This window comes from Solanum stenotomum, chromosome 1, assembly GCF_019186545.1.
Source record: "Solanum stenotomum isolate F172 chromosome 1, ASM1918654v1, whole genome shotgun sequence".
Lineage (NCBI taxonomy): Eukaryota > Viridiplantae > Streptophyta > Magnoliopsida > Solanales > Solanaceae > Solanum > Solanum stenotomum.
The window spans coordinates 21,340,232-21,360,696 of NC_064282.1; the positions used below are offsets into that span (position 1 = coordinate 21,340,232).

Sequence of the window (20,465 nt, forward strand, 5' to 3'; positions counted from 1 at the left end):
AAGAGCTTCTTATACCCTATTAACGAGGTAACAAATATCAGCCTGTTGGCTGGAATACTTGGTGGAAAAATTGGTGAACTTCCCATATTATATTTGGGTATGCTGCTGGGGCCAAAGGGCAAGTCTAAGGAACTTTGGAAAAATGTATTGGAGAATGTGTAAAGAATTTGGTGAATTGAAGGAGTCAATAGTTTTTTTTTTGTTTTTGTTTGATGTGTGTGTGGAGATCGACTTTGATAAATAGAGTATTAGATGCTTTGCCAACTTACATGATGTCTGTATTCCCAATTCCTGCAAGTGTAAGGGATAGGCTGGATGCTCTGAAAAGGATTTTTTGTGGCAAGGCAACTGTGACACCAAAAAATTTCATTTGGTTAAATGGGATGCTCTTACTGATATCAAGAAGGGAAGGGGCTTGAGAATTAAAAATCTGAAAATTCAAAACTACATTCTCATGATGAAGTGGATATGGAGATTTATCTCAAATGAACAGTCCCGTGGAGAGATGATATCAGTAGGAAATATGGCATAGATGATAATTAGATGACAAAGCTGGTAAGCAGTCTATATGGAGTTAGTATTTGGAAATCAATTAGGCTTTTGTGGCCAAAGTTCAAAAACAACTCCAATGTTAAAGTAGGAAATGGTGAGAGTATTTCCTTTTGGGTAGATAAATGGATAGGACAAACATCAGAAACAAAGCTCAACTGTTTGGAGATGTTTGGGACAATCAAGGTTGGAATCTGAGCTATATGAGAATGCATAATGATTGAGAGATTGACAGGCTTTCAGATTTCTACTCTACCTTGGAACAATTCAAGGGAGTTTCCACCTCTGAAGACTGTGTTCTAAGGTTTGGGAAATAGCCAATGTACTTGCTCTGTCAAAGGTGCCTACAGAAAATACAATATTTCAAACAATCAAGTTGACTGTTGGCCTTAGAAACTGATTTGGAAGGTCAAAATCCCTTATAAAGTAGCATGTGTTACCTGGGTACTGACTAGAAATGCAGTGCTAACTCAAGATAACTTAATGAAGAGGGGACTACAGTTATGTGGTCAACATGTTGTCTATGTGGAGAAGAAGCAGCGACAATTGATCATTTTTTTTTCACATTGCAAAATAACAAGTCAGATGTGGAGGATTTTCATAAATTTGAAGGACTTGTGTGGTAATGCCTGGAAGTATTTTGTAGACTCTGGAAATTTGGAACAATTATAGTAGGTTAGCTACACAAACTTTCTTTACATTGCAAAATAACAAGTTAGATGTGGAGGATTTTTATAAATTTGAAAGGACTTGTGTGGTAATACTTGGAAGTATTCTATAGACTCTGGAAAATTGGAACAATTATAGTAGCTTATCTACACAAAAGGGAAGATGGAAAATTTTCCCTGCTTGTATTTGGTGGACGATGTGGAAGAAAAGGAACCTAAGATGCTTTGAAGATAAATGCAGCTCCACCCAGGGTATTCAGATGAAGTGCTTAGCTTTGCTTTATTTGGTGTAAATTACTCCCTCTGTTCCTAATTACTTGTCCACTTTTTCTTTTTTAGTTGTCCCTAATTACTTGTCCATTTTGACAAATCAAGAAAGAACAATTTTTTACCTATTATACCCTCAATTAATTGCTTTGAAAATGGTAGAATTTTTTGAAATCTCAAGTTTTTAATTCATCCACTTCATAATTAATAGGGGTAAAATGGTAAACTCACTATGTCAATCATTATTTTCTTAATAGGTGTGTCAATTCAAAAGTGGACAAGTAATTAGGGACGGAGGGAGTAGTATACATGGAAGATCATGAATCATTTGTAGATGTTATAGGAACATTGTGAATCTAAGGAATAGGAGACTGATCTTATTCTTTTGTAATTAACCTTGACTGCATCAAGTTTGGTGCAGTCTTATTTGGATATAAAACAGCTGTTACCTTCTCAAAATAAAACAATTGCTGATATTTTTATTCCCTTTTCTCCTCCAATCTCTAATGACAAATGTTTGATGACCCATTTATTAATTTATTTCTAGATCTCTTAAATGACCTTAAGATTTAGCAATAAGAAGAGGTGAATGTGTAACTGACACGTACATCCTAGATGAAATTTGGTGAAATGAATAGCGTTTTGTAATTAAGCTTGTGTGGAATTTATAAATGTTATTTTTTTTTTCCATTTTTTGGCGTTGAGATTGAGGTAAATATTTCTAGAGAAAACATCACATATTCACCTATTTTTTATATGCATATTTCATTCAATGACACTGATTTAAAACAGGTGGCGGCAAGTTTTCTCTTTGACGGAGAGAGCGAGCGGCAAGAGAAGATGAAGAGGGTCTACTCAACAATATAAAACAACCACGCTTTAATTTCACTCAAGGAAGTGGTATTTTCCTCAAGGTAAACCCTGAATCAAATTATTCTCTTGGGTTTCTTTTTGTGAGTTTGAAATATGAAAATCTTTAGTTTATATACTAATCTGGGAGATCTAGTTGCTTTTGTAGATAAATATTTGAAACATTTTTTCGAAAGATACTTGAATAGAAATTCGTATGAATGCTATGAAGACGAATACATATATTTAGTGGTGCTATTGCTAATCAATTACTGGAAAGAGTCCTTGTGGCAGCAGCACTCAAGACACTTCTGAGATAAGAAGGTACAATCTACCCCCCTTCATGGGTTTCCTCATTAAGCCTGATAATTACTTTTGGCCTTGCTCGTTAAAAAAAGATGGAAAAGTCTGATGGCTACTTTCATGATGCTCTGTTAGATATTTAAATAACCTAGTTTTCATTATAATAATGTGAAATAAGATTCATGTGCAGAAATAAAATCATTAATTTGGCCTGGGCCAGATGAAGATCTCTGGTTTCTGTCCTCTAGGCGGAGATTCAGATCCTGAATACATATTTGATATATTTGTAGTTGTGTTTAGATTGAGTAAAACGATATTTAAAAGTCGACATCACCAAAATCAGATGCAGTGTTAATTTAGTTTGAATTTGATTTCATTGCACAACTCTTTTCTATGATCTTCCAAGCAAGCTGAGCATCACTTCTGCCTTTAACCGTGACAGACAGAGAGGCTTGTCTTATCATCAAATACCATTTCATTTTGGGATTTTGTTTTTGCTTTTATTTGTAATGAAACAGTTCTGCGCTTGTCCCTATTATGATATGAGTTTGTGGCAATTGCTTTTCCAGAAGTGTAAAAGCTCGTGTGGGCATATTATCCCGACAGCATGGATGGGAACTCCTTTTGGGTTGAAGAAGTCAAGGATCAGTTACCTGTTTCTTTGAAAAGAAAGAGAAATGTCAGGATCAAGAAACTAGAGTTTGTTGGATGGGGATCCAAACCATTGATTGAATTCCTTCAATCAATTGGTAAAGATACAAGCAGATCTTACTCTCAACAAGAGGTGTCGGCGATTGTCACTGAATATGTAAATTCGAATGGTCTTCTTAATCCACAAAAGAAAAAGAGGGTTATGTGTGACGCACGACTTCATTCCCTATTCGGAAAGAAAGTTATACCGCGGTTAAAAATCTATGATTTGTTGGAAGTGCACTTCAGTGAGAACCATGGTGAATCAGAGGATGAATCTTCTAACAGTTCGAAAGAGGAGGATGTTTTAATAGCATCTAAGGGAAGAAAAAGTACAGGGAGTCCAAAGAAAAAGGTTCCTGTTGTTCCTAAAAGCTGTTTTGCAGCTGTTATTGCTGAAAACATTAAACTTGTGTACTTGAAGAGGAGCTTAGTTCAGGATCTTCTGAAGACCCCTGAAAGTTTCGAAGATAAAATTGTGGGTAGCTTTGTGAGGGTAAAATCTGACCCAAACGATTACTTTCAGAAAAACTCCCACCAGCTTCAGCAAGTTGAAGGTATATTTTCATTGTGCACTTTTATTTTTTGAAAATCCTACAGTGACTAAATAAGATCGATGTTGCATTGATGTTTTCCAAATTAAAGATTTCCCTCCCTACAAGAGAGACTTGGGCAAAAAGTGAGGGAAGCAACAATCCAGCCTTTAAATGCTGATTCCCTCTGTGTTTTTGTGTGAACAAATCCGTAGTCATGGTCCCTTGCGAGCATTTCTAGTTAAACTTAGAAAGATGCGATTGCTGATTGTTTCCTAAGATGAATATGGAAGTCGTAAGTACTCAGAATTCTTTTCTATACTTAAACTGGTAAGAAAAAGGAGAAAGTAGCAAATAAGAAAGAAAACAAAATTACCAAATAACTCAAAAATTGCTGTTTCATGATTAAAATGTATGATAACATCACATTGATTTATTTACGTAAAGCAAGTGTTTGTTGTTTCCCCTTGTTTTTTGGTGTTACAAAGACATCCATTTTTATTCTGTAAGAGCTTTATTTAACAGCGATGAACTTGAAATTTTCCCATCTTTATATTTTTAAAAGAGAAAGATTGAATTGTTGCTCCTCTTTACATGAGTATACAATAAGATCTCTCTATAACAGCCACCCTATAAATAACATTTCACTATAAAAGCCAAGTTCTTTTTCGGAATCGATTTTCTACATTATATTTTATCCCCTTCTATAACAGCTTTTTACCTGTAACAACAACATCCATCTTTATTAACAATATTCTTTTTGTAAAATTACTCCTCTATTTTATAACTAGTATCTTCTTTTATTGGTAATATAACAATCATCTTCATAGAAATAAAATCTTGAAGATTACCAAAAATAAATCTAGAGATTTTGACCAAATACTTTGAAACTTTACTAGACCACTTATGATAATTTTTTTTTTATGTGAATACACACTTCCATAATTAAAAGATTTCATTCCCTTGATAATCATTATAAAGTGGTGACGAAGTGCTAACATTTAGTATAATGTATTAGTTTTTCCTAATTTTTAATTAGTGAAATATGCATATCTTTTGAAATTTTAAATTTGAATAATTTTTTTTGATCTTTTCATAACATTAAGAAATAAAGAAACTTTTTGGATAATTTTTGCTTATAACAACCAAATAATATTTTAAACATCAAATGTTATGGGTGTTTAACAACCTCCAAAAAATTGTCAGAACAAACGAGACTGTAATAGATCGGTCTGACTGTATATAATTTGTGGAAGATGGTAAGTAGGATGTGGAAAGTTGCTCCACTTGCGCTTATATGGGTTGTTTTGAGAGAAGAAATATGAGGGCTTTTGAAGGTATAGAGAATGATTTTCGATAGTTGAGGAATAACCTCTTATCCCTTGTTTCTTTTTGGTGCACCCATGAGATTCTTTAATGTATAGAAGATTGGGTGTCGTTTGTAGAAAACCTTATCTTTTTGTAGGTTTTCTACCTTTTGGTGTACTATTTGTAAACAAGTCTTTTTTCGCCCAAACTTTAATAATATTTATTATTTAATCAAAAAAATCTATCTTCGGTAATTTTATAAAAAAATCCCTTCTGATTTTCGTCCTTCTTTGGATAGATGTTCTCTTTTTGCATCTGTTCTTAAATCCTAATATAAGTGGTTTTGTTTTTTTCCTTGTTCTCTTGGCATGCTAAAAGGAAAATACCGTCTGACCACTTTGAGGATATTTTCATTCTGGGAAGGAATTATTATGGGAACTGCCATTTGAAGTTGTTGTTGTTGTTGCCATTTGAAGTTGCCTTACTTTTTTATTTTTTTTTGGTTTCTTTGATAAGGTGCCATTTGCCCTTATTGCCACCAAAGATAGTCATACATCATATTGCTGGTGGAGACGAGTTTATGTACTTTACTGATTAAGTAATTAATGATCACATCTTCAGGACATTTGTTGGGAAAGACTTTTTGCATTTTTGTGAGTACTTGGTTCTTTTATATTCACAGTTTGACACTCTGAACTCGAGTCCGGAGCTAAAAAAGCCACTTTTTTCCTCCAAAATGCATAAAGGGCCACTTAATTTTTTAACCAAAAGGGACAATTCGTTGGTGAGGGAGCGAGATCCTTTATGATTTCAACAACGGTTAATGACGTAAATACTAAGACAATCTCGCTGCACAATCAACGAGATATGTATTCTATTTTTCTTTCTTTCTCGCTGCCCAGCCAGTGAGTTTTTCCATGTTTTTTAAAGAAAATTTCGTGAGTGGCCCTTTATGCATTTTGGAGGAAAAAAATGACTCTTTTGGCTCCAGATTCCTCTCAACTTTGCCATGTCTTGAGTATATGGACATGGTTTTCTGCAAGAACTATAGTGTGGTAAAATAGCAAATGGACTAGCTAGATTTCTATCTACTTGGTGCATAGTTGTTGAATTATGTCCTCACTAACTGTCGGTGGGAGGAGTTGTTACTTCTACAATTATCATCATTATTCTACCATTGTTTAGGGAGACTGCACTTTTTTCATCACATATCCTGTGTTAGTGGAAAGGTAACTTTATAAAGTGACGGACACTTATGATTGGGATATATGTTCTGAGACTACTGTAGGTGTAGATCCACTTAAACCTTGTCTAATACCAATAATTTTGCTTGCATGACGATAAAGGAAATATTTGTATAATCTAATTGCTTGCTTTTGTTTATTGTTCTTTAAATTGTCTCAAGATATGCTTCTAAAAGAGGTTATCTCCTCCTAATGCCAATCTCTCTTCTCCTTTTCATCGTCTTTGTTCCTTGTGGAATTCTCATGAATCTCCAAGGGCAACACAAACAATTAGCTTACTCCCTGCGGGTACTGGACAACAATAAGGAAGAAGAAAATAGCTACTCCCAAAAAATACTGTGTGCCTAATTATGAATCCTAAAATATGTAGTTTACCTGAAACTTTGATGCTCAAAGGCAATTCTGAATTATGTCTGATTTATGTTTGTGTTTCTTAGAGTGTGCATAGTTGAAGAGGACCATGAGAAAAGGGGAAACGAATGCAGTCTTTTCCATTAAGTAATATTCTCTATCCTCCTTGCTTCTTTCATTGTAAAGCTTGAATGCTTCACAGGTGTCAAAAAGGTTATGTCAGCCAGTGATGCAGCTTTTGAAATTCACCTTCAACTTTCAAATTTGATGAAAGACATTCCAATATCATCCTTATCTGATGATAATTTTTATGAGGTAAGCAACTGTTAACAGTATATATGGTCAATCATAGTGTTGGATGGCTCTGATTCGAAATTACTCCATTCTCTGCCCCCTCTTGGGATGGATTATGGCAATTCTGAGACTGACTTTGGCAAAACATCTGAGTGGTTTTTAATTTTCACAAAAAAGAAAAAATGATTTCTTGAAAATATATTCTATTCAAAGGTCGAGAAATGCATCAGAGGATGTTTAATAATTGATCAAAACTAGGAATATACATGTTTTAAATTTATTATTATTATTATTTTTCATCTTTTCGGAAATGGTGGTGTCCATGCCATTTTATGTGCACCTAACATTGTCATAAAAAAAAATGTGCACCTAACATATGCCACGTAACTGCCATCTCCCACTAGCATAGGTACCGGGTTAACTGGTCCCTGTGATATTGTCTCACTTCATTGACCGTTAGGTCACACACCCTTGAGTGCGGTAACTTGCGTTTTATTGATAAAGTACTTCTGATTGTGTGGACTACCTAGGTACTTGGTGTGAGAAACTCCTTGTCACTATTTAGCTATACTAAATATGCTACTACTATAAGTACTTCATTTAGCATGAACATATTTCATATCTGTAGAACTGCTTGATGTTTTTGGATCGAGTGTATTTGTCAATTTCTTTCAACACAGCAGCTTTGGTATATAGAGTTGTCTTTCTCTCTTGTATGGTGTTAGTCAATAGATTTGCAAACTTAAACAAGATTGGTGGGCTCCTGTTTTCTTATATGACTAATTTCTTATGACTGCATACCTAAATATACCCGTGTCTCAAAATATTTATCATATTTCACTTCTTGAGAATTTAACATAATAATGTTTGACCAAGATATTACTGTAGATAGCTTTGTAAGTTTACTTATTTTTATATAGTTTCTGAAGTTTTAAATGTTATTATTCAAAGGGAAATTAATCTATGTTATGTAAAAAGTGGTATAGTTTGGCTCTGATAAGAGAACAAATGCAACTAGAGGGGATGGATTGTATCGGATGTATATGTATATTGTGTGGGTGTATCCTTGCGTGTATTCACACAAGCAATCCATCATCATATAGTGGATGTCAATCTACTGCAACACTTCTCCTTCATCCTGACTCATTTATATACACACACAAAAAAAAATGTCTAAAATTTGTTTGTGCATATGTCAAAAGCTTTTCTTCTGTATGAACACTTGCTATATACCATTATATTTCTGCTTCATTTGTTCAATATTATATATGTTTCCTCTTTCAAGAATTTCTCGTTTTCTTGACAGGAAGAATGTGAGGATTTGCGTGAAAGAATAAAAGCTGGTTTGCTCAAGAGGCCTACTGTTGTAAGATATCTAAAGCACCAGCAAGTCTATCATTCTACAATTTATCTTGATAACCGAGATATCCCCGAGGGCAATGGCGCATGGTTTAAAACTCGGTGGATAATGGGCCTACCCACTACCGTTCTCCTCTCAAATCGAACCCTCCTGTCCTTTATATTTTCTTCTTCCTTTGTTTTGCATCTCCTATTTTCATTTGCTTGTGACGTCCTTTCCTGTCAAAGGTGATACATTACTTTCCTACCATCATTCTCGATTTCTCTTCTTTCTTCACTTCTGCTATGCTCGAAATCTGATTATTACTTTGACGTTACTGGAATCAAGAATTATTGCATACAGACGAAGCTGATTATCTTAAGTCATGTCTGCATATCTCTTTTTTTTTTCTTGGTGCAATTTTCCTTGATTTGATAACAAAGGAATCTCTACAAGGTTTTTTAAGCTGTAGCTAACTGATTATGGATATTTTGTCAATCCTGTATTTGGTAGAGAATCTAGTGAGACTTGTAAAAAGATTCCGCTTCTTCCCTCTGAGGTGGATATTGTTGATTCCTAAGGAGAGGATGAAATACACAATTTGTGAAAAAAAGTTCTTCATGAAAACTTCAGGTTTTCTTTGCTATTGATATTGTAGACCTTCTGAGGAAATGATCACTTGGACAACTTATATATAAATGAAAAGACATGGAAAAGAACTGTGTATAATATTGTCTTGAGTAGGCGTATCTCTTCAAATTGACGAGCTTTGCTCTTTACTTTAACAAACTAATAGCTTCGATCTTAGTGTCTGACCTCTACTGTGTCATTTCAGCTTCATACCACTGTTGTTGTAATTATGTGGCAAAAACAAACACCACCTCTTCCAATATTAACTTCTTTTTTTTTCCTTCTAAATTATTTTTCTGTAGACTGCTGTATTGGAAATTGTCAGTTACTGTATTCTTCTAGATTTTGACACTCTCTCAATGATTTATTACTCTGAATAACTTTGGTGTGAATATTTAGCTTGGATTTTGCATGGTCTCAGAGTTGAACTATGTTAATACTTAATAATCTGGTCCTATTCTTTCTTCTTATGAATGCTTTTATTTATGTGGGAAAGAGTAAATCTTAAGTTTTCTTGACTTGTTAGTACTATAGGTTGAGATTTACTTCCATTTTGAGTTATGTTTAGTACATTGTAACTTTCTTCTTCAGATTGGTGATGTATGGCCTTTTTTTCTTTAACTTCATAACTTTGTTTTCAAGTTGGCAATTGATTTACCCACTTCTTGGCAGTTGGAGCTTGAGTCAAAAGCGCAAGTTCTGCACAAGGATATCACTAAGCATGTAAGTTTGAATTCTCCACCGAGTCTCTTTGTCTGGTTGTCCTTGTCAACTGCATTTTGTTTGAGCTGGAAGTTATTTTCTCAAAGAAATGGTTTGTGAAAATCCAGCTACACTATGCTTATTATATGCAACTTTCAACCCTTTTTTCCTGGCTAGATGTTTGACCTTAATATAAATTGATGATGTCAATAATACTGTGTATATGTTAAGACCATACTCCAGTTGGAAGACTCAGAAATGTGAAATGTGAGTGACTGAGAGGGAAGTTGTTCACAACTCTGGTGTACATTGTTATAGGAGTTATTAGTATTTTTGGTACATTGTTATAGGAGTTATGTCTTCAGATAAAGCTGTATAGAAGATGAACTAACAATATCACTCAAAATATTTTATAGAAATCAATCGATAATAGTGAACTGTATTCAGAGAGTGTTTGTAGGTGTATAGGCTACATGTTCAGAACACCTATTCATAGAGGGAAGCTGTTGAATGTAATTATGTAATACCTAACGAAGGATTAGGAGATCATTCCATAATTTATGAATCAACAATAGTAAATCATTTCGGTTGTGGTTTGTGGAGGAATATCATGAAGGCATGGGAGTATTTTTTTGGGAAAATATCTCATTCAAGGTCAAGACAGAGATAGAATAAATTTTTGGGGACATATTATTGAGATGATATTCAGAGATTGTACAGAATAACTTGTTAAAGAGTACAACTAATTAGGGGGTGGAGAGACTTTTTGGACTTGAGATTTAGAAGGGAATTTCAAGATTGGGAAGTGACTGAGTTTCAAAGATTGCTATCTAGATAACAACAAAGTTATTGAAAAAGGCAAGTGAACAATTAAGTGATTGAGACAAACGGCTAATGGATATTTAGATTGAGGGGACAACCAGGCATATAGGATTGCGTTTAAAGTCAAAGAAGGAGTACATAGCATGACTGATTTCAATTACCACGGTTTGGGACCAGCTGCCAATGTAACAATACAAAGAGATTGAGAATATCAAATACTCCCCTTAGTTGCCTTTGAAAAAAAAAGGAACTCGCTAGGCCTTCAGAACAAAGGTGATTTCATTTTAGGTGACCCTTTCCGATCAAACATAGTGTTTAAGAAACAAAAGAAGGCTTTGAAACATATGGTCTTAAACATGCCTTAGCATTTTGCGTGGCTATGAAACTTGAATACTAATGGTCTTAAACATGCCATAACATTTGTGTGGCTATAAAAGATTGTCATTAAGGGCAAAAGAGAAGACTAAGAAACATAAGCCGCAGGATTACTAGTTTGAAAAACATATGCAATTGTGGGTGTACCTGTTTACACACCTCGTTGTACTTGAGCAACTCATTAAAATCAAATAAGGAAATTATTTGATTGTTTCTTATAAAAAAAGGAAATTATTCAATTGTTTGAATCACTCAAACCTATTTTCTGATGATTAATATGCTCAATTGGTATTATGTGACAAGTAATAAAAAGTTCTAGATGTAGTCTCGAGAAAGAGTAGAAAGGATAGCTTGAATATGCTGTTGCTGCTGGAACAACTTACCAGAAAGGTCACATTAGTATTACAAAGAAAATGGCTTTAATCATTGCAAGATAAATTTGGAGAATTCCTAAGAGGACGACTTGATACGACTCTGCAAAAGTCAAAAGAGTTCATCATTGCCACGGTAAAACAATAAAAACTGTGCAGAAATTAGATTCCCACTCCTGGTAACACTATTTCGGTGACCAAAACGATAAAGATATTGATGGGTCAACTATATTGATAGGTGACCCTCGAGAGGAAACATTTATGTTGGAAAAGGCTGGAAAATTCACTTAGGTGCCAATGCCTGTAGAGGCTTTTTGATATACCTAACAATTTGAATAATTTCATTCAAAGGACTCCCAAAGGGCTTGGATAAACTTGCTAATAATACTGTCATCAAATGAGATGTCTAGTCATGTCATCATGAGATAATTGAGCTTGCCAACCAATGTTCGATAATAACCTGTTCGAGAAGAAGCTCAACATTCAGGTGAAGGATGTGAATTCGACCCAGTGTGTTGCTGCCTTGCTGGTGGGAATATTAAATTAGGAGCAGTGGCTGTGGGAAAGAACGTAGGAGAGATACTGATAGGATTCTTGGGAGGTGGTTTAAGTCAGAGAAATTTTCTTCATAAACTATGATGTTGTCTATTTTCCAATTCAGCTTCCTATTTATCTGTTCTCTTATTTTTCTTTTCACCGCATGAGATCAGTTTTAGAGGTAGGTACACAGCGATATCATCTTTTTCACGAGAAGCTATGGCATTGAAAATCCCTACTTTAGCAAGTTCACTTATTGAACCATAGAAGAAAATTTTGTTTGAATGAATTAATTACCTTTGACAATTGAAAAAATGCTTAGTGAGGTGAGCTTAAATGGAGTAACATGGTTAGTGAGAATTCATATAGCCAACCTCAACTTGTTTGGGACTGAGGTGTAGTTGTTCTAAATGAAATCGATCTCGACTCTAACTTACCCTCGGAATCTGGCTCATGAGATGATGATTGTCCATAAGCATATAAGGAGACATTGTTCAATCAATGTATGACACTTAACACCCTTTCACACACTTGGAGTTGGATATTTGATGCGTGGACAATATAATAGACTTTGCGTGAAAGGGTAAATCAAGAACAGGGATGGATCTAGCTCTGATTCCGTGTCAAGAAAAAAGACTTTGCACATAGTTCAATCCCAAAAGCTAGCTCATAAGGTCAGAATTACCCAAGCTCATATAAAGAGACCATCCCGTTCTCTCAAATAATGTGGAACACTAAACATTTAGTATCATAGATGAATGTGTTAAATAAGTGCTGCTGAATTGATCTCATCTGTTAAGAATTTTCATTTTTCTTGTGATTAATAATCTTATCATCAAGTAAAATAAATATCATTTCACATGCAACCATGTTTAAAATGTGCCCTGGTGGTATTTGAACTTTTGCCAGAAGCATGTGGACTTGTACTTGTTATTCTTCCGAAGGATGTTGCATGGTTTGTTACTCATGTAGTTGCTTGTTATTGTATACAGATTTGCAACTATGTTGTTCATTTCCATGTGTATCTAATTTTTACTCTTATCTCATTTTTTGATTTGGCTACAGTGGATTGAGAGAGAAGTTGTGTTGTTACAAAAGCACATTGATCATGCCAATGAAAAGGGATGGCGCAAACAATATCCTTTCATATGTCTTAAGGTTCTGCTATTAAAATATTTGCATCTTCTAGTGGTTGCAAGGCAAAACCTGCTCTTTAATGCAGCAATTTCCATTCCTGCATAAGAAAAGCAACAGTTGGTAATTGTCGTCTGCAGATTATATGTTGGTAATCCTACTTCGCCTTGTGGTAGACAAAAACATGGTATATAATTGGGAAGGGTAGAGGGGGACATCATTCACTGAGTTCTGAACTGTGCACCACTGGCCCTCGAGGATTTCTTGGATATTAGTTTATGTTAGTCGGTATTGGTTTATAGTACTTCTGATTATTCTGGATTAGTTAATTTGTTTGTGCAGTTGGAGGAAAAACAATTCATGTAGCGAAATAGGTCAAAGTAGTTCGAGACAGAAGTCACAGTAGGTTAAATATTTTGGAAATAAATTTGTTGAGATAAACCTCAAAATTTTGCTCAAGTAATGAGAATTGTCCAAGACCTTTCAAAGAGGGTACAACCCATACAGGCCCATGTAGATTCTGACTCCCCTTCCCTGCACACTCAAGACTGAATATCTAGAAGATGCACTAATATAACATAGGGGGCCCAACATTGGGTAGTCCAACATCAAGGATACGTCCGACTTTGATACCATGTTGAGAAAATGATTGTTGGGCTTGACTCAACCACAAAAGTTAGTTCAAGTTAGGAAGATTGTTCAAAACTATACAAGGCGATTATTTTTTTTTTTGAGAAAGGCAACATTACAGGAATACTACATCAAAGAGTAGTTCCCCTCCAAAAATTTATACTTACAACAGCCCTAAGATCTTCTAATTACAGCCAGTCAATAACATTAGAAACATCTTCAGAATTTCCTATTACTACTTGCTTACACCAAAAATAATAAAGACCTAGGCAGTTTATCTTTATCTTCTAAATATTGTTGTTCTTTCCTTCAAAACATCTTTGATTCCTTTCTTTCCAAATTGTCCACCAAATGCATGCTGGGACAATCCTCCATCTCTCCTCCTTTTTTCCTGCATTTCCATCACTATTCCAGCATTTTAGAACTTCTGTGATTCTCCCTGGTTTTGTCCATTTGATCTTCCTCTTGTGAATGAACATCTGCCATAATTGATCTGTCCATTTGCAGTGTAAAAAGAGATGGTTGACTGTCTCTACCTGTTCTTCGCATAAATAACATCTGGAGCAGAGGTTGTGTTTCCTCTTGTTCAAATTTTCGTGTGTCAAGACTTCCTCCTTTGCCAAAAGCCATGTGAAATAATTCACCTTGTATGGGATTTTTGTTCTCCAGATCATCCTCCAAGGCCATCCTGCTTGCTGCTCTTCAATAGGTCTCAATTCTCGATATGCAGATCTTACAGTGAACTCTCCCTTTCTCTCCCCTTTCCATATCAGTCTATCTTGTTCTTCTGTTAGATTGGTAGCCCTAGCCATTGTGTCATGAAATCTTGCTATGGATGTTATTTCCTAGTCATTTAAGTTTCTTCTCAGATGTAAATTCCACCCTTGTCCTGTCCATAAGTCTGCCACTGATGCTTCATGTGCTTGACTTAGACTATGTAGCTCAGGGAATGCTTGTTTGAGTGTCTCCTGTCTGCACCAGATGTCATTCCAGAATGCCACTTTTTCTCCATTACCAACCTTACATTTTGTTCTATCTTTGACCAGTAGCCATAAGTTCCTGATTGATCTCCATACACTACAATCATAAGGCCTGGTCACCCCCTCTGTCATCCACTTGTCCTCCATGCCATATTTTGCTGCTATTACTTCCTTCCATAGAGATACTTCTGGTGAGGCAAATTTCCACAACCATTTCATCATCAAGCTCTTATTCTGCGTACTCAGATCTCTGATGTTGAGTCCACCCCCTCTCTTGCTAACTAGCAACTTTTCCCATTTGACCAAATGATACTTCTTCTTATCTTCACTGCCTTTCCATAGAAAGTTCCTCCTAATTGCATCTAACCTCTTGGTTACTTTGGCTAGTATAGGGAATATTGACATCATGTATGATGGCAAGGCATCCAGGACACTGTTAACTAGAGTTAGTCTGCCACCTGAGGATAGATATTGACACTTCCAGTTCACGAGCTTCCTTTCACACTTTTCAATTACACCACTCCATATTCCACTTGATTTGCTCTTGGCCCCCAAAGGCATTCCCAAGTAGGTTGTTGGTAGTTCACCTACTTTCCCTCCAATCTTGTACTCTAAGTCCTCAATATTTGGTACTGTGTTTACTGGGTAAATGAAACTCTTGTTCCAGTTTATGTGCAAACCTGACACAGACTCAAAAATATTTAGAATGACTCTCAAAATTATATATACACTTAACCGCCATGGGGTCTTAACAATGTTAAGTATAAATAGACAGTAGTAGTACTCCTGAGATGATTGAGTCAATTTGCTCGACACATCTCTTTCTGGTTCTTACTTTAGAATAACTCCTTCAATTATTCTTTACATGGGGAATATTTTAAGTTCATGTGTTTGCATGTTTCTAAAACTCTGGATAGTTATTATTGCATATATAGAGTATTAATGACAATACATCCTGTTTAATGGAAAGCCCCTATTAGTATGCTTTCATTGAGAAAGTTATCCAAGTTTCCTTTGGTTCATATTTGTTCTTTGCTGGATTGCTTCAATATCGCTTCTGTATGCTAGTTTTAAGGCAAAGTTTACAAAATTATGTCTCTCTGGTTGTTGGGACTTCAATGTAAAAGCTAAAAGCCTGTTTTACTTGTTGATCCTGGTGATGAATCTAAGTGTCTCCTTGACCTACTTTAGAGTTACATTGTTTGAGTTTCTGGAGAGGAAGCAGCTGCTACACACAAAAAAAGAACAGGATAGACTCTTTTCCGTGATGCCAAACGTTGTAGCTGAGGAATTAGTGCCTGAAGTTAAAACTGTTGATGCCCTAGAAGAAAATGTAGTGGAGCAAGAAAGAGAAAATGGTTGTTCACCAAAGTCAACTGCTAATGGAGCTACTGACATTTCTGGTGCAGGTGAGCTCTAACATCCTCTCTGCCACAGAACTTCACGGTTTCTAAAAGCTTATTCAGTTAAACCTTCCCTTTTTGTTTTACTTATTGGAGTTTAGCCATTTTTCTAGAAGCATTTGGATGTGCAATATGTACAAAACTTTCTTACTACCTCATCTGTCAGTCTGAAAGCTTAATAAGTTTGGACTCAAATAAGTTATTTTGAGATTGATTCCTGAAACAATAGTTTTAATCTGAACAGAGTTCGAGAGAGCCATTTTTTATTGTTTTGACTAGGGTTGGGGATGGGGCAGTAAATGGAGATCGTTTCAGCGGAAGGGAAAGGAATGAAAGGGAATGACAGGTTAAAATAGCTTGAGTAATGGAAAAACCAAACTAATTGACTGTCGAACTGGCAGACAACTTTAGTACGGGCTGAAGTTAGTAGTGACTTTTCTTTCCTCAGGAATCAGTTATTGTTTGGAATCTTGAAATGCTATACCACTACTTTTTCCCCTGGAGTTAAAAAAGTTCGAATTGTCCTGATGGTTGAGATAGGTTTGTGCTTTTGACAATTGTAATTGGAAAAGAAAATGATCTTTAGTTGTGGTAGATATACAAGAGACCATTGAAGATGTCTAATTTGCTTTGAGGCACCAGTTGAGTTAATGTGAGCAGATACCTCTGTCATCTACTCCTTCCATTCCAAAATAAATGGTGTTTTCACCTTTTTATTTTGTTTCAAAATAAGTGGTGTTTCACAAAATCAATAAGGCATTAATTCTTCTCCAATTTACCCTTATTAAATAAATGAAATTTTACATAACCAAGAAACCATTAAAGAGCTACTTTTTTTTTTTTTTAAGGATAAAGAGCTACTTCTTTTAAAGGCATTTGATTAAGGGTAAGTTGGTAATGACACTTCTAACTTTCTAGGAGTGTGTAGTTTTCTTAAGGAGTATGCCCAAGCTAAAAACAATATTTATTTTGAAACGATGGGAGTAACGTATTTGGGGTTGCCTACCAGATATTTTTGATTTGGCAAGAGAAGTTGGTGAAAGTAAAGGTGGCTGTAATGTGTTAGGGACAAAGGTGGTAGCAAAAAGGATTCTTATGTTCTTTTTCCTTTAGTGTTCCTCGTCTATAATCTTTCCAACCTATAATGTGCATATGATGAGGAAGGTGGGACATATCAGATCAATGATTTCTACCGAGTGACCAGCAGCGCCAAAGAGAACAAATATTGGAGCTGTCAGTTGCCAGCAGAATTGATTAGATTATATGATGCAGTGCATTGTATATCTTTGCAATACTCCTATGAGAAAAAGTTCCAGTAGACAAATTAGCTGTTTCTTTTTTAGTAATATGCCAAACTTCGACTTGGTTATTCTGTCCCTGTCCTAAATGATTGATGAACCTGCCCAAAATTGCTAGTGTGAATTTCCCTTTTGTCTCTTAATGCATAAAATGCTAACCAGTAGGTGTCCCAAAAGACTTTTCATACTCTAGTATTCAATTACTTCTTTAAAGCCAGTCCAGGTCTCCAACCCATCGCCAGAAGCTCTCTGCTGGGTCTTTTTTACCTCTCAAAGTGGGACTTAGACAAGCAAGGCCATGCCAGTTTGTGTTGGGGGAATTCATCTGCCTTCCCCAACGTTTGGTGATGCCTTCTGCTGAAGACATAATTAGAATTAAGAAGTGCCCTCTCTTTAGATGAGGCAGTCACACAATTCAATAGTTTCTCAAAATAATATTCTTCCAGCATCAAATTGTTCGATTTAATACTATTTCTGCCTCTTGAAAATTTGATATTTATGTTAGTCAGTTCAAATCGTTGAATCTTGGTCTTGATGGGTAAGTTTAGTATTTAGTTTGAGTATGCGAGGTTCGCAAACTGGATGTTATGCTTATTTTAGTCATCTTTTGCTATATCAAATTTGCTAGTCCTTTTTCACTTGTATACTATGCTTGCATGTTGTGAGGGTAAGGCTAAATCTTTTCTGTAATTATAGGTAGCTATTCTACATTTTTATTTTTCTTTAGTTATATTGTTTCCTGCAATCTGATTAAGCACAATACTTTGCTCAGTCAATATCTGACATGATTTTTTATACTTTCCCCAAGTGTGACTGTATTTTATTTTCAGGAGATACCATGATCCCATCTAATAGGATTTTCGTAAATGGAGATGCATTCACTGCTGACGAAAATGGTAATTTCTTCTTCCTGGGTTTTTGAAATGAAGCGTCTTTTTCTTAGAAAAGCATCCTCATGAACTCTCTAGCTTTCAAACTCACCTCACCTTGCTTAACACCCTGTGGACGTTTTCACGAAGGCCTAAGTCGACTAGCCCGGATGGCTGATTCATAAGGATTTAAGCTTTGGTCAGTTGATCGACTGGTTACCCCAAGTAATTGACCCATAAGCTTGGGGGGAATCGAAAACTATTTGATTTTTTCTAAAATGGTACTCCCCCTTGATTTCCACAACAATGTTTGCTTATGGAACCCCTCAGAGGAGGATAGAATAAGGAATTGACTGCTGTAAAAAAGAGAAAAAACTATTTCATTTGTATCTGGCACTACTTTACTTGGACAGCTTCAAGAAGACTCCCTGTCTTGGGAGCTAATGCAAATGTGACAGGGATGAAAGCAAGGCCGAGAGGAGGGAGAATCTTAGGACTTAAATAAAGTTAAGGATTCTCTCCTAGTATTCCATTCTGTTCCCCTCTCGGTCTTGTTTCCGTTCCTGCCTTATTTGAAATAGCCCAAAGGCCTGGAGTCTGCTCGAAGCTGTCTAATTCTTGTAAGGCTCTATTTCTATATACAGACATGTCATGGTATGGAGGGAGGATTTCGTAGCAAGTGAGGGCCTAGCGCAAAAGGTTGCTTTACTAAGTCAATCACCCAATTAAAGAACGTCCCATCAGTTGAAACTCTTTATCCAGTCAATGAAGATCCCGAAACGGAGTCCCTAATACAGTAAGTGAGGGCCTAGCGCAAAAGGTTGCTTTTCTAAGTCAATCACCCAACTAAAGAACCTCCCATCAGTTGAAACTCTTTATCCAGTCAATGAAGATCCCGAAACGGAGTCCCTAATACAGTATAGTTATGATCGAACAATAGCGCAGATAAGATCAGACTGAATGTGTGATGTGTGGAGGATTTGGTCCTGGTTCTCTTCTGTCCCATTCCTTCAATCAAAGAACAATCCATGATGAGGGATACTGCCAACGTACATAGTCAGAGTCTTCCCTACGTGCCTAACATCCACTCTTCTAGTTGACAGCCTCGCAACGATGAGAGAAGGATCACTATACTTTGCTCAGTCAATATCTGACATATGATTTCTTATACTTTACCCAAGTGTGACTGTATTTTATTTTCAGGAGATATCATGGTCCCATCCGATAGGAGGTTTGTAAGTGGAGATGCATCCATTGCTAATGGAAATGGTGATTCCTTCTTTCCCTGGTTTTTGAAATTAAGTGCCTTTAGTTTGTTTTCTAATTTTGTTGATCGAGACCAGAGTAACTTGAGTTTTGGGTTTAAAAAGCCTGAAGTCTGGCAAGGTTCGTAACATTTATATTTAGTGATCAAAAGGTGACAAATATTATGGTGTGATACATCTTCAAAGTATAAAAAAGAAGGAAACATATTTGCGAACTTGAATTTGCCTGTCAATGAAGTACATGCACTAGAAAAAAAACCTTGGTACCATGAAGTTTCAATTATGGAACCTAATAATGTAATATTAATAACTTAATAAACAAGTTGGGTTACACATGGTCCTCTAATTGGTTTCTGAAATATTCTGTATCTGAAATAACACAGATCAACAAGCAGACATGATTCAAGAACAAAGAGATTCTACCATTTCTGCAAGAGTTGAAAGAGGTGAAGAAATACAGGTCGTGGCCTCTGGAGAAGATGTTGTCACACATCAAGTACAGGGCCAGGCAGTTCAAACTGAGGTAATTGAATTGAGCGATGATGATCCAGATGTTGAGGACCAAAGATATGGAAATCAGTCTACTGATGTGATGAACCCTGATGTCGCAATTTGGCACTATGTGGATCCTCGTGGTATCATACAAGGTCCTTTTTCTTTGGCATTGTTGAAATACTGGAGTGATGCTGGTTACTACTTCGGGCCTGGCTTCAGTGTGTGGAAGGTTGACCAAAGCCCACAAGAAGCTGTCTTGTTGGTTGATTTGCTTCGCCATTTTTTCCCCATCCAATGAAGCATCACATGTCGTGTTCTAACACCAGTTCTAGGTTGGCAATCTCTGAACTTCCGCAAAAAGTTGTTTCAGAGTTGTCAATCATGGTTGCCGAGTTATAAGAAAAAGGTTCATTTGCTTCTTTAATGTCTTTATTCTATGATCATTGATCCATAGTAGACTAAGATACATATTTCTCATGATAATAGGATCAATCCTTGCAGCCATTGCTGCATTTTATGTTTGCAAGTACTGTTACTAGTCAATTTAACTTCTTATTGA

General features: G+C 35.8%; 2 protein-coding genes across 2 annotated transcripts in view; both read left to right on the forward strand.

Annotated features, from left to right (window-relative positions):
* Positions 1–20,465, forward strand: part of LOC125843766 (protein M7) — a 236,831-nt gene that overhangs the window by 97,023 nt on the left and 119,343 nt on the right. The gene's annotated exons all lie outside the window — the stretch shown is intronic.
* Positions 2,250–20,280, forward strand: LOC125843806 (uncharacterized protein At5g08430). Its single transcript, XM_049523013.1, has 10 exons — positions 2,250–2,398; positions 3,206–3,883; positions 6,965–7,077; positions 8,363–8,422; positions 9,698–9,748; positions 12,898–12,968; positions 15,774–15,985; positions 18,108–18,173; positions 19,350–19,415; positions 19,795–20,280. The coding sequence occupies exons 2-10, from the start codon at positions 3,244–3,246 to the stop codon at positions 20,202–20,204; spliced, it is 1,689 nt and encodes a 562-aa protein (XP_049378970.1). The 5' UTR covers positions 2,250–2,398; positions 3,206–3,243; the 3' UTR covers positions 20,205–20,280.

Bases quoted from the DNA above. Each gene is read 5' to 3' on its own strand.
- LOC125843806 (XM_049523013.1), top strand. From the start codon at position 3,244: ATGGATGGGAACTCCTTTTGGGTTGAAGAAGTCAAGGATCAGTTACCT. The intron at 9,749-12,897 runs GTAAGTTTGAAT...ATTTGGCTACAG, and splicing joins ACAAGGATATCACTAAGCAT to TGGATTGAGAGAGAAGTTGT. The intron at 12,969-15,773 runs ATATCCTTTCAT...CTTTAGAGTTAC, and splicing joins GAAAAGGGATGGCGCAAACA to ATTGTTTGAGTTTCTGGAGA.